General features: G+C 40.2%; 1 protein-coding gene across 2 annotated transcripts in view; it reads left to right on the top strand.

The window, feature by feature from the left end:
• The first annotated feature begins 2404 nt into the window (after positions 1–2404).
• NMS (neuromedin S) overlaps positions 2405–13153 on the top strand; it is an 84884-nt gene continuing 74135 nt past the window's right edge. For both annotated transcript variants that reach the window (XM_040425050.1, XM_040425049.1), the window contains exon 1: positions 2405–2738. In XM_040425050.1, coding sequence (XP_040280984.1) covers positions 2597–2738 — 142 coding nt within the window. In that variant the 5' untranslated portion in view covers positions 2405–2596. The remainder of the gene's footprint in view (positions 2739–13153) is intronic.

Raw genomic sequence — 13153 nt, 5'->3', positions numbered from 1 at the left:
TTTATTAGGAATGAACCAGTCGATCCCAATAATTGTATAGTAGTATTATCCAGCTCACCTCCTTGGCCTTTGTTCTCCTGTATGTCCAGAAACCTTTAGGTGTGTCCCAGTATAGCAGAAATAAGTGAAAAAATGGTTTCGGCACTAAATTTGTAGTCCAATAAAAACTTCTTCTTTATTGCAACTTATGTACATCAGCAGACACAACCATGAAGTATGCGATAATCATTGGCGCGTTTCGGACAATATGTCCTTAGTCGTAACAATGTTCCATGTTAGTTTGAGATATTTAAAGACCAAAATCCCATCCCCAACAAAATCGCAGGAGGAGGTATCTCACCACCATTGGTCATTCTAACATGGAACCACCTTTAGCTCAATTTATCATTATCAAACTTCAGCACGGGAGTAGTGTATGTGATCCGATGTGAGGAATGTGATCTTATATATGTGGGCAGTACAATCCGCAAGTTCAAAAATAGGATTCTTGAACATTTGAACTATATAACAAATCCCACAGCTCTAAAGATCTCAAATGCAGCAAAATATTTTATTCACATCCATAGTCGGAGAACGAACACCTTTCATGCTTTTGCAATTGAAAAAGTCACAGCGCCCCTTTGGGTGTGAAAAGGGAAAAACATACCAGATGTTTTTTGTGGGACACGTATTTTTGGTACCATTTAATATTGCATACAATGTAGTGGGAAAGTGGAAAATTCCAAATGGGGTGGAATTGGAAAAAAAATGCAATTCTGCCAAAGTTTTAGTGTGCTTTCACACGTTACCGATTTTGTTGCAGATCATAGAAAGAAACTGCTTTTGAGAGAAGCCTTCTGTATTTTTAGATTATATGCGAGGGTTCCTACAGGTTTGAATGGAAGGAATTAATGTATGTTTATCAGCTATAGCAGTATAATAACATAACATAAAATAATGTGATATATCAGTTCATCTGTGATATGTTGGTTTCGAAGGTTCATAAAGTGGCTTGCTACTTTGTTTTAAATATTTTTGTATTTGTCACTGTGCACATTGTGCGATTTTTATTAGTTTTTTCCCAAGGTCCCTATACCCAAGAACATTTGATTCATTTATTTTAATTGGGTGGGGAGGATAGGGTTAACCTGATTTAAAGGATAAGTGAATAATGTTGCACAGGTGAATTTTGATAATGATAAATTGGGCTAAAGGTGGTTCCATGATAGAATGACCAATGGTGTTGAGATACCTCCTCCTGCGATTTTGTAGGGGATGGGATTTTGGTCTTTAAATATCTCAAACTAACATAGAACATTGTTACGACTAAGGACATATAGTCTGAAACGCGTCAATAATTACCGCATGCTTCATGGTTGTGTCTGCTGATGTACATAAGTTGCAATAAAGAAGACGTTTTTATTGGACTACAACTTTAGTGCTGAAACAATTTTTTCACTTATTTCTGATCCCAATAATTGCCTGAGAGTCAGAAGTGATAAGAGCTGCATTTACATAGCAATCATTTCCTGTTGGGTGATCCCTGGCACCTTTTACACAGGTCAATTATCAGGATTATCTGATTATTAGTCCATGTAAAATGATCTTTTTTGACTACACCAAGATGGTAGATATTTACAGTAAAAACATGATTGGATCTCATCAGCAATTAGCTTTTTGAAAGTTTTTTTTAAATTTGATTGCACATGATGGCTCTAAACATTTTTAGCTGTAGAATTCTACTGTTATGCAGAATTGTGATATTTTTCTGAAAATAAGACCTTTTTAACTAACAGAAGTTCTAAAATGAACTGCTATAATTCTAATGCAATTGGATAGAAGACCATGACTCATCTCCTATATCTTTTTGAAATCTTTTTATTGAAATAGATTTGACTAATGCTACAGTACAATAAACCAAGCCAATCCCAGCGGTTAAACTTCTAACATTAAAAGTGATATCTCTGGAGGCTTTTTTTAATAGCACATTGACATACTGGAGGGATTAAATAAAAGGAACTAAAACTGGGAGTCATTTTGTAAGCAAAATGTGCAAATTGCACACCATAAAGTGGTTAATAAGAAGCCAACAATAGTGTAGGGCTGCTATTATCATGCTCTCGTACTGTAAGCTTTCACAGTACACTGGACAGTCTCAGAGATAACTTCCTATAAACCAGTTTTTCTGAGTGATCTCCGTGTACAAGGATCAGCAAATGTCATAAAATAGTAATTGTTAATAAACTCGACAGGAAGCAAAAAAGCTATTATATTTCTGAGGGCACGTGATGTGCTAACATAGTGTTCATGAGTGGCATTTCCTATGTCCTGCAAAGTCAGTGTTAGTTATAAGGTTCCCTATTGTGCAATAATATAGATCCTCTATTCTTCCCTACTTACTCAACCCTTAGCTAATCAGGCAACATTGATTTTGGGGGGGGGGCAATGCCTCATAAATAAGAGCTCAGCATGACATAGAGGATAGAAAGTAGGATCCTGCCAGGTGCTGATTGCTTGCAGTCCTATGGGATACAGTGTTACATTTAAAGAGATAACGCCTCACTGTGGATGAGCCAGACACACACTTACAGATCTAACCTTCCACAGTCTCTTCAAGATGCTCAAGTATAGGACACACAAAAGAAACATGTCACCTACAGAGAGGAAGAGGGTCCTTAAAATCAAATCCGTAAAGCACCATCCTCCTCTGCCTCTACTGTTTGCATTCTGCTGCCTGAGTGCTCTTCACTTTTCTGCAGGTAAGAGAATTTCACTGCTATATAACTTCTACAACAATTGACATAAATACTATAAATATAGTACAAATAGTATAATTTACCTATCAAACTGATCAAGACTTGGTGTCATCTCCTGTTTCTGGCATGACAATCAAATTGTAAATGCCATTGTAATAAACTGGACATTTTGAAACATTTTGAAACTTTGTTATGTATTAGTAATGTACATTTAACATATACTATTAGACAATTTATGTCATTTTTATATAAGATTCATTTAGTTACTGTTATTTTTATAGCACGGCATACATTTTGAAGGGTTAGGGTTCTCAGCCTGTGACTCCAGTGAGGCTAGCAATATAATCTCTATTTCTGTCATATACATTACACACACATAGGAAAATTGGACTATTGTCTTAACAAGAGATTTAGCTGATTAGTATGTTTTTGGCATGTGGCCAGAGAAGCTAGAGTATTGTGATAAACTCAATTAAGAACTTGCAAACCCCACCACTGAACCCAAAAAATAAATATTGTGTAGGTAAATGTTTTACTTTAAAGGGGTTGTTGAACTTCTAAACTTTGATGACCTATCATTCAGATAGGTCATCAATATCAAATCTGTGGGGGTCTGACACCGAGCCCCACAAGTGATCAGCTGTTTGCGGCAGCTACCAGCAAGAGAAACATAACCAGAAACTGCAGCTCAGCTCTGATTCACTCGAATGTAAGCTGAGTTGCACTATGCCACAGTGGACGGAGCCTTCTGCTACCAGTTCCATCCATGGTCATGTTCCCAGCTGCTGGGAACCTGTCATTTTGAACACGGTGTCTGATCTGCGGATAACACTGTATAGAACAGGAGAAGCTCAGCAGATTGATATATACTTTTGTGGAAAAAGATTCAGTAAAACTTGCATTTTACTAATTTAATTCCCTGCTCTTCCAATGTAGTCATATAGCCGGCCTTATTCAGTGATTGACAGCCTTCGCTGTATGACTGATTACTAAGATAACTGTCAGTCAAGGAGTAGGACCTCCCATTGGACTTCTGAGTTTAGAAAGAGCAGAGGTATAAAATGTATGTTACAAGTTTTTTTTCCCACAAAACCTTTTACAAGAATCTTTTCCCACAAAACCATATACCAATCTGCTCAGCTCCTCCTGCTCTATAACTACATGTTCATGCTGACAGGTTGTAATAATTTTCAATATTCTTTGTGTAATAGTTCCTCACCATTTTTTTAATTGCATGAGAATATTTGTGTATATCTTGAAAACCATATATACCTAGACCTGAGTCATAGACAATGCTTTGTGAGCTCAAACACAATCTGTCATCAAAAGAAAAGCCAGAAATATTATAATGTTTGGATAGCTGAAGAGGCACATATTGCAAAGATGTTATTGTTATATGTGTACTCCCATTCATTCACCTGCTGCATTGCAATGTATCCCATGTACTCTTAAACTCAAGAAATACTGTAGTATAGCGGGACTCCTAGATGCTTCATTAGCATACATAGCAGGGGCTGTTTACTGATTTGGGGAGTGCAAGTGATTTCAGATATAATAATTACATCTTTGGAATATGTAGGGGAAATTTATCACTTCCTGCACTCCAAAATTTTGTCTTCGGAAAGATGCAAAATAGGGCTTTTGGGACATTTTTACTCACTCCTGTTTTGAAAAGTGGGTGTGGATAGTTATGGGTGGGGATAATAGGAAAAATTCCACGGCACATCCAAGGCGTAAAATAATATTAGGCTTTATTCACCAGACCGCAACGTTTCGATCCACCTCCTGGGATCTTTCTCAAGCAGTGACAAACCAACTAGTGCATTGTGCATATTTATACAGTTGTATACAATCAATCAAGTGTTGATTACAATAATCAAAGCAGATATCATGATATTTTTCTCAACATACAGAAATCAAACAGTATAATGTGAGCAAAAGTGTAGTGCTACCATCTACCTTCACAGTACATATTCAATAAAAAATAAAAACCAAACATAAGTGTCTTAAATCCATGTAGGGTCATCATATCTATAATGACGCACATCTGAGGATGACATAATGATTAAATCTGTGCAGGTGTACCTTAAAAACAAGTCCAAATGTGGAAGGTCCTAGAGAGAGCGTGGATGGGAAACCACATGGAGTTCGGCGTATCAGTCATTCAACTGCGCATGTCGCAGGACCTTTTGAAAGTATCGGATCACGTGATTAGTGACCCACTCACGTGATCGTTGTTGCTAAGTTTATCCTGTCAACGTCGACACATTCCGGCGTCATGCGTTCCACGGTGAGACGCAGACGTCAGTGTAAAGTGTCACGCCAATAGGAAGTGACGGCCTCACCATAGTAACAAGGCATATATCTCACTGGTAGGGCACATTCAAACCGGTAAAGGTCGACCAGCGGCACAACTGTACAGCACCGTCAGTGTGGATCACCGGCGTCGGCAGTGACCCAGCCGGGTGGCAACTTAAAACTAGATGGATGCGAATATCACAAATAGAGTGCATGATAAACACAATCATATATCTCACTGTACACAAAAGTAAGCTATTAAGTATTAAGTAACATATCTGCTATGATGCAGAAAAGGTACAAATGCATTGATGATATTGTATTGGGTGAGCACAACCCCTAGTCCTACAAGGGATAGGACCAGCAGATCGCGCGTTATGCACACAAGATCGCAGGTTCAAAAGTCCTCCACATCAGGGGGCCCCCCATTCCTGGGGGACAACCCGATAACGAGGGACAACTTCCTCTGGATTACGGAGGTGCTCACCAAGAAATACAGTGAAATAATGAATATGGATAATCCATCAGCTCCAAGCCAGACCCCCATAGCGTAGGACACTATCCGGCACCAGGGCGGACACAGTGTCAAAAGACAATGGCCGCGCCGTACATTAAACCGTGGCCAACCACCCAGGTAGAGGGACCCAAAATCCAGCAGATATATATCAGCGTACACATGTACAATGGTCAAAAATGAATCCTGTAAAAATGTATGGACTAGCCACGTACATATAATCAAGACATGATCAAAAATAGCAACAACATATCAACTTGGTAATGATATCATCCAGATCCAGTTATCATGCCTCTTTAAATCCATCAGTGTCATTTCCACGCTCACTCTTCACATAAGGGACCATTCCTCAATTGGTTAACTGCGAAGAAATACAAAACAATACATGAGAATACATATAAACAACCACTGTAATTAAACAGGGGGCACTAGTTTATGTACCCAAAAGCTTAAGGTCAGCAGCATCTAAAATGTCCAACTCAAGATAATAGCCAAGGTTTATAGTCTACATTCAATCCCTGTGGTTTTAAAGTATTCAATTTGGAGATCCATTGGATCTCACTTTTTTTCAGCATTAACTGTCTGTTTCCACCTCGTCTAGGGGAGGGAATGTGGTCTATTAGTATACATTTTAAATCACTTTCCTGGTGCCCAAGATCAGTGAAATGTTTAGGGACAGGAAGATCCATACGTTTTTTCCGAATAGTGTATCTGTGTTGGTTAATTCTAGTTTTAAAATCCAATGATGTCTCCCCCACATATAACAATTGGCAGGGACACCATAGTATATAGACCACAAACAGAGTCACAAGTCAAGAAATGTTTTATAGGATATTTTTTATGTGTTATAGGATGGTAGAAAAAAACTACCCTTTTGCATATATCGACAATTTACGCAGTTTAAGCAGGGAAAACTACCCAATTTTGGACTGCGTAAAAATGTTTGACCAGATGTGCGTTGTGGGCCAATGTCTGTGTGGATCAATTTATCCTTGAGATTGCGCGCTCATCTGTAGGACATGAGGGGAGGAAGCTTGAACTCTTCAATCTCCTTATGTCCACTTCTAGGCCAGTGTCGTGAGATAATCTGTCGTACATGTATACTGTCCTCATTGTAGATCGTAACCAATGGGATCCTCTTTCTGTTGTTCTTAAAATTAATTTTCTTGTTGAGCAATTCAGTACGTGATTTATGTTGTATGGTCTCTAGATGTTCATCTAATAATGATGAGGGAAAACCTCTGTCTCTAAAGGTCTGGGACATGTGTTCAAGAGTACCTTTCAATTCCTCGTCATTACTCACAATACGTTTAGTACGAAGAAATTGACTTAGCGGCAATGATTTAATCATTGCTCTAGGATGTGCACTATTAAAACTTAATAGTGTATTCCGATCCGTTGGTTTTCGATACAACGTAGTGGAGAGAGTTTGATCAGTCACCGTAACTAGAGTGTCAAGAAAATGTATTTGTTCCCTAGAATGTTCCCGGGTGAACTTAATGTCTGCATCAATAGTATTGAGGAAATGAACAAATTCAAAAAGTTGTTCATCAGAGCCACTCCAGATCAAAAAAATGTCATCTATGTATCGCCACCACCTCAGCACATGGCGGAAGTGGGGCGATACATAGATGTGTGTCTCCTCAAGGAAGGAGACCGCCATGTTGGCGTAGGTCGGCGCCACATTGGACCCCATGGCGGTCCCCTTCCTCTGGAGATAAAAATGGTCACCAAATAAAAAATAATTGCACGTCAAGACCAAGTGTAGCAATTGTAAAATAAAATCCTGACAACCCGCCGTGAAGGCAGAGTTAGATAAGGCCCTAGTCACTACCTCTAAACCAAAGTCATGTCTAATTGAGGTGTATAGACTGGTTATATCAAGAGATGCTAGGATGGCACCAGGAGGTAATGTGATGTTATTTAATTTAGTGAGAAAATCTGACGTATCTTGGATGTAGGATTGAGCAGAAATCGCATGCTGCCTTAATACCCTATCCAAGAAGATAGAGATATTACACAGCAAGGATCCCCTCCCCGAGACAATAGGTCTCCCTGGGGGGTATTAAGATTTTTATGAATTTTAGGTAGTAAATATAAAAAAGGTGTCATAGGATGTGTAACAGAGAGAAAATCCTTGAGCTTGTCATCAATGAAGCCAGCGTGTGTGGCCTCCTGTAACACTCTCTGGATCTTTCTCTCTATATCCCATCTGGGATCAGTATTCAATTTTTGATAAACCTCTGTATCAGCAAGTTGCCTATGTGCTTCCGCTATGTATTGATGGGTGTCCATGACCACAATCGCACCATGGGTGGGGATAGTTATGTTAATGTTTCAGTCCATATTTGTCACTGGGACTTTTTGAAAAGTCACAGAAAAGTAGAAAACTGTAGTATCATTTTTAGACAAAACTGTGAAGTTACACCAAATTTAAGAAACATCACGTAACATTTGACAAATTTTGCACAAAGTACATCAACACAGTCTGAAGCGACTGAAGTAATACATTACCATCATGAAAAATTCCTTGTGTTTCTTCAATTATCCAGACTTCACGGTAGTTTAGGGGGTGGGGATCATGGTGAAAGACATCCTTTAAAAGGCTATGGATAGGGACACCTTTGTGGGAACTGTATTTTTGCTTTGTACTCATTTTGAGCTAAAATATATATTTCAATTGGTCTTCTTTATTAAAAACATTGAGACCCTTTCTCTGTCCAATCTTGAGATTCTGTGGTTTTACTGTGTTCCATCAAGCAGCTCAGCTGATTGCTCCTTATCTGTCATCTCTGACCTCCTAAACCAGGGTTTCCCAACTCCGGTCCTCGGGACCCACCTACCAGTCAGGATTTGAGAATATCCCACAGAATTAATACCTGTGTTAAGTCCTGATGCATGGACACTAATTATATCACCTGCTCAATACTAAGGAAATCCTGAAAACATGACTGGTAGGTGAGTCCCGAGGACCGGAGTTGAGAAACCCTGAAACACTCATTATAGTTCAATTCATATCTTACTGATAAGAATGTGGCTTAAATAAATGTTTATGACCTTTTTATACTTTAGAGTTAAGATTTATTAGATCACAAGCACAAAGTGAAAGTACCTAGACAAACAGTTAATGTGACAAAGCCCATAATGAGTAAAATGCAATCCACTGCTTGCTTTTGGCTTGCAAAAAATGCCATGAAATTTAATTGTTTTTACAAGCCTTTTGGGTGGAGTTTTTAGTCACACAACATTTTACTTGTGTTTTAATAAGAAAAAAAAGAACGGGACACAAAAAAGCCAGGAAACTGTTTTAAAGGAAATGCGTAATTTTTTAAATTTTCCAAGTCATTATCTAGAGTGAAAGAAATTGTACATAATCCTTCAATTTTCACACTGGTGACTAGGTCAAATAATAAGTCATTGTACCGGTTCAGAAAACCTTTGTCACGGACGTTCCCGTGGCAGGTACAAGGAGACCAGTGAGACTGGCAACACGTGGGTTAAATTGACAAGTTCCTTGTGGATATTATTGTGTTTGTGTTTTGGTGAATTCCACACCCTTTGCTTCAGGTGTTTCTTGTTGGTAATTTACCTTCCCCATAAGTAGCCGCTTCTCACTCTTGGAGGTGTGGTTTATAGATTTTCTTCCTGTCTTCTTACCAGCTGGTCATTTGTACTCTGTGGTGCAACTGGAGTTGCCAGTTTTCTACTTTAAGCTAAGTCTTGTCTTATTGTATTGTGTTTGTTATATTCCCTGTTTGTATCTGGACCTGAGAGAGACTTCCATTCATCCATCTGGGGAGGAATTTGTTGTCTCTGGTTGCTTGATGCACATGGAGGTGACTAGGAGCAGCACACCATATGTGCGGCGTCTGCGCTCCTGAACATAGAAGCCCAATGGCTTAGGTAGGTTTAGCGTAGGACCCGCCTGACCTGAGACCACCTTGGCGCTTGGTAGGCGGGCTTAGATGTGTTTTGATCAAAATATATTGACTAAGTGTCTCAGATATTATCATATCAGAGTGAGGACTTTGTCCATATATAATGCTTGCATCTACTTTACTAAGTGCATTATTATCTTATTTCTGTGGTTTTCTTCAATAATATGGCCAGGGACATCCGCACATTTGTATATGATACCGTGCAGGATGTTTTTATCTTAGTTTTTTCTGTGATTTTATTTGTCTATGAATTCCACACCCTTTGCTTCAGGTGTTGCTTGTTGGTAATTTACCTTCCCCATAAGTAGCCGCTTCTCACTCTTGGAGGTGTGGTTTATAGATTTTCTTCCTGTCTTCTTACCAGTTGGTCATTTGTACTCTGTGGTGCTTCTGGAGTTGCCAGTTTTCTACTTTAAGCTAAGTCTTGTCTTTTCTTATTGTATTGTGTTTGTTATATTTGTTGGAATTTGTTGTCTCTGGTCCTGAACCTAAAGTTGCTCTCCCGGATAGATTCTCAGTGGGGGGTGAAATAATTTCATTTGCTTCAGGGAAGCATACAAATGGTACTTTAAGCTGCGTCCACACTCATCTGAGGATGAGAGCCAGAGAGTGGGTGTGATTATTTTGTTGCTTAAATGGGATGCCCAGTCTTGGGCTTTTTCTCAGTAGATGCATTTTTTTGGATGCATCTTTGATGACCCGGACCAAACCTCCCTGGTTGAGACTAAATTACGTGGCCTGCGTCAGGGAGAGCGTTCGGCGGAGATCCATTGTTGCGAATTTAGGAGGTGGGCAAAGGATACTGAGTGGAACGATCCAGCTCTCCATAGCCAGTTTTGTCAGGGATTATCTGAGAGGCTGAAGGACGCTTTGGCCTTTCATGAGAATCCTGAGTTTTTGGAAGCCGCTATGTCTTTGGCTGTATGTGTTGATAGACGCCTGAGAGAGAGATCTAAGGGCCCTCTCTCTCAGGATGTTCTATTACATAACGTACCATATTCCTTTGACTCTTTGGGTGAAGAGACTCCTGAGCTTATACCTGGGGAGGAACCCATGCAATTAGGGGGAGCGACTACTGGATCTGCTTGCAAAAGTAGGAGTATGTTTTTTCAAAGGGGACATTTTATCAATATATGTCCAAGCATTCAGTGGCATAAAGAGAAACAAAAAGGGACGTCTAAATCCCATCTGACTATCGGAGGTGTGAGTGAGGAGTTAGAGAATGTGCATTTGTCCTTTGATGGTAGTACCCAATTTCTTATGACTGCTGGGGTGGCGCTAGAGTCAAAAACTGGGGGAATTGAAGTATTTATCGACAGCGGGGCCGGGGTGAACCCGATTGATGCTCGGGTTATCACCAAGTACATTAAAAAAGGACATTCCTGTATTTGCTATTGATTCTGCCCCTCTTACTCAGAGGTGCTTGTCACAAGTTTTGCATATCAGATTAAGAGTGGGTGACTTTCATCAAGAAGTTATCTTGTGTTTTGTCTTGGAAGGTCTCCCTGCACCTATGGTTCTGGGTTTACCGTGGCTTACCAAGCATAATCCAACTATCAATTGGCAAGCTAGGCAGATTCTGGATTGGGGGGACCATTGCATTGATAATTGTCTCAATGCATCCATTTCTGTGATTACTACTAAGGCTGTACCCTCTTTTATATCCGAGTTTGCCGATGTGTTTTCTGAGAGTGGATGTCAGGATTTACTTCCCCATTGGGAAAATTATTGCCCTGTCAATCTTATTCCCGGGGCTAAATTGCCTAAATCTAGGATGTATAATTTTTCTGAACCTGAAAGGCAGGCCATGAGAGAATATATTGCCCAGAGTTTGAAGAAAGGGCACATAAGATCTTCCAAGGCTCTAGTGGCTGCAGGGTTCTTTTTTGTAAAAAAAAAAAAAAAAAAAAAAAAAAAAGGATGGAGGTCTTCGGCCATCTGGATTTTTGTGAACTCAATCAGATTACCAACCGTGATCCTTACCCTCTTCCTTTGATTCCCGATTTGTTTATCCAGATTATTGGTTCCATGTTGGACTTAAGGGGGGCATATAATTTGGTTAGGATCAAGGAAGGGGATGAATGGAAGATGGCTTTTAATACTCCTGAGAACCTGGTCATGCCTTTCGGGTTGACCAGTGCCCCGACGGTCTTCCAACATTTTGTGAATGACATCTTTCATCACCTGGTGGGGAGGTTTGTGGTTGTGTATTTGGATGACATTCTTATTTATTCTCCAGACATGGAAACACATCAGAATCATGTGAGACAGGTGTTACAGATCCTAAGGGATAATAAATTGCTTGCAAAGTTAGAGAAGTGTATTTTTGCGGTACACGAGGTGCAGTTTTTGGGCTACCTACTCTAATCTTCGGGTTTTCGAATGGATCCTGAGAAAGTCCGTGCTGTATGGAACTGAGATCGACCCGAAAATCTGAAGGCTCTTATGCGGTTTTTAGGGTTCACCAACTATTACAGACAATTTATTAAGAATGATTTGACAATAGTAAAACCCTTAACGGACATGACTAAGAAAGGGACGGATGTCTCTGTATGGTCTGATTCAGCGTTGCAAGCCTTTTCTGCGATTAAGGAATGCTTCTCTTCTGCTCCCATATTGGTGCAGCCAGATGTGTCACAACCGTTTATTGTGGAAGTGGATGTATCCGAGGTGGAGGTAGGAGCAGTTTTGTCACAGGGCCCATCACCTGATAAATGGCTACCATGTGCATTTTTTTTTTTTAAACTATCCCCCGCTGAGAAAAATTATGTGGGTAGCAGAGTTGCTGGCCATTAAAATGGCTTTTGAGGAATGGCGTCATTGGTTGGAAGGGGCGATTCATCCGATCACGGTATTCACTGATCACAAAAATCTGGAGTCGGCGAAACGACGGAACCCAAGACTAGCCAGATGGGCCTTGTTTTTCACCAGATTCAATTTCACTGTCATCTATCGTCCTAGGATTAAGAATGTCAAGGCGGACGCTTTGCCACATAGTTTCCCTAGAGGTGGCCATTTTGAAAACCCGAGTCCCATTTTGTCTAAAGGGGTGGTGATATCTGCCCTCTACCCTGACCTTGAGGTGAAGGTGTTAGAGGCTCAGGGAGACGCACCGGACTCATGTCCCTCTGGGAAACTATTTGTGCCACCGGTACACAAGGTGTTGGAGGAACATCATTGTACGGTTCTTACAGGACATCCTGGGAGTAGGTCCACTGCCAACCTCATATCTCGTAGATTCTGGTGGCCGGGGTGGTGTAAGTGTGTGAAGGACTATGTGTCAGCCTGTACTACCTGTGCACGTGCCAAGGTGACACATAGTCGACTTTCTGGATCTTTACTTCCGTTACCCATTCCATCCAGGCCATGGTCTCCTGTATCCATGGACTTTATCACTTATCTACCTAATTCTTCAGGAAAGACAGTTATTCTGGTGGTATTTGATCGCTTTAGTAAAATGGTAAATTTTATTGCATTACCAGGCCTACCTAATGCTAAAACCCTTGCACAGGTATTTGTTGACAACATTGTGAAACTCCATGGCATTCCCTCTGACGTGGTCTTGGATTGTGGGACTCAGTTTGTTTCCAGGTTCTGGAAGGCATTCTGTACTCGTCTGAGAATTCAACTGTCCTTTTCTTCGGCTTTTCATCCTCAGTCGAACGAAC

Source organism: Bufo bufo, chromosome 3 (genome assembly GCF_905171765.1).
Source record: "Bufo bufo chromosome 3, aBufBuf1.1, whole genome shotgun sequence".
NCBI lineage: Eukaryota > Metazoa > Chordata > Amphibia > Anura > Bufonidae > Bufo > Bufo bufo.
The sequence above is the reverse complement of the archived record's forward strand: the minus strand, read 5'-3'. Positions and strand labels throughout refer to the sequence as shown.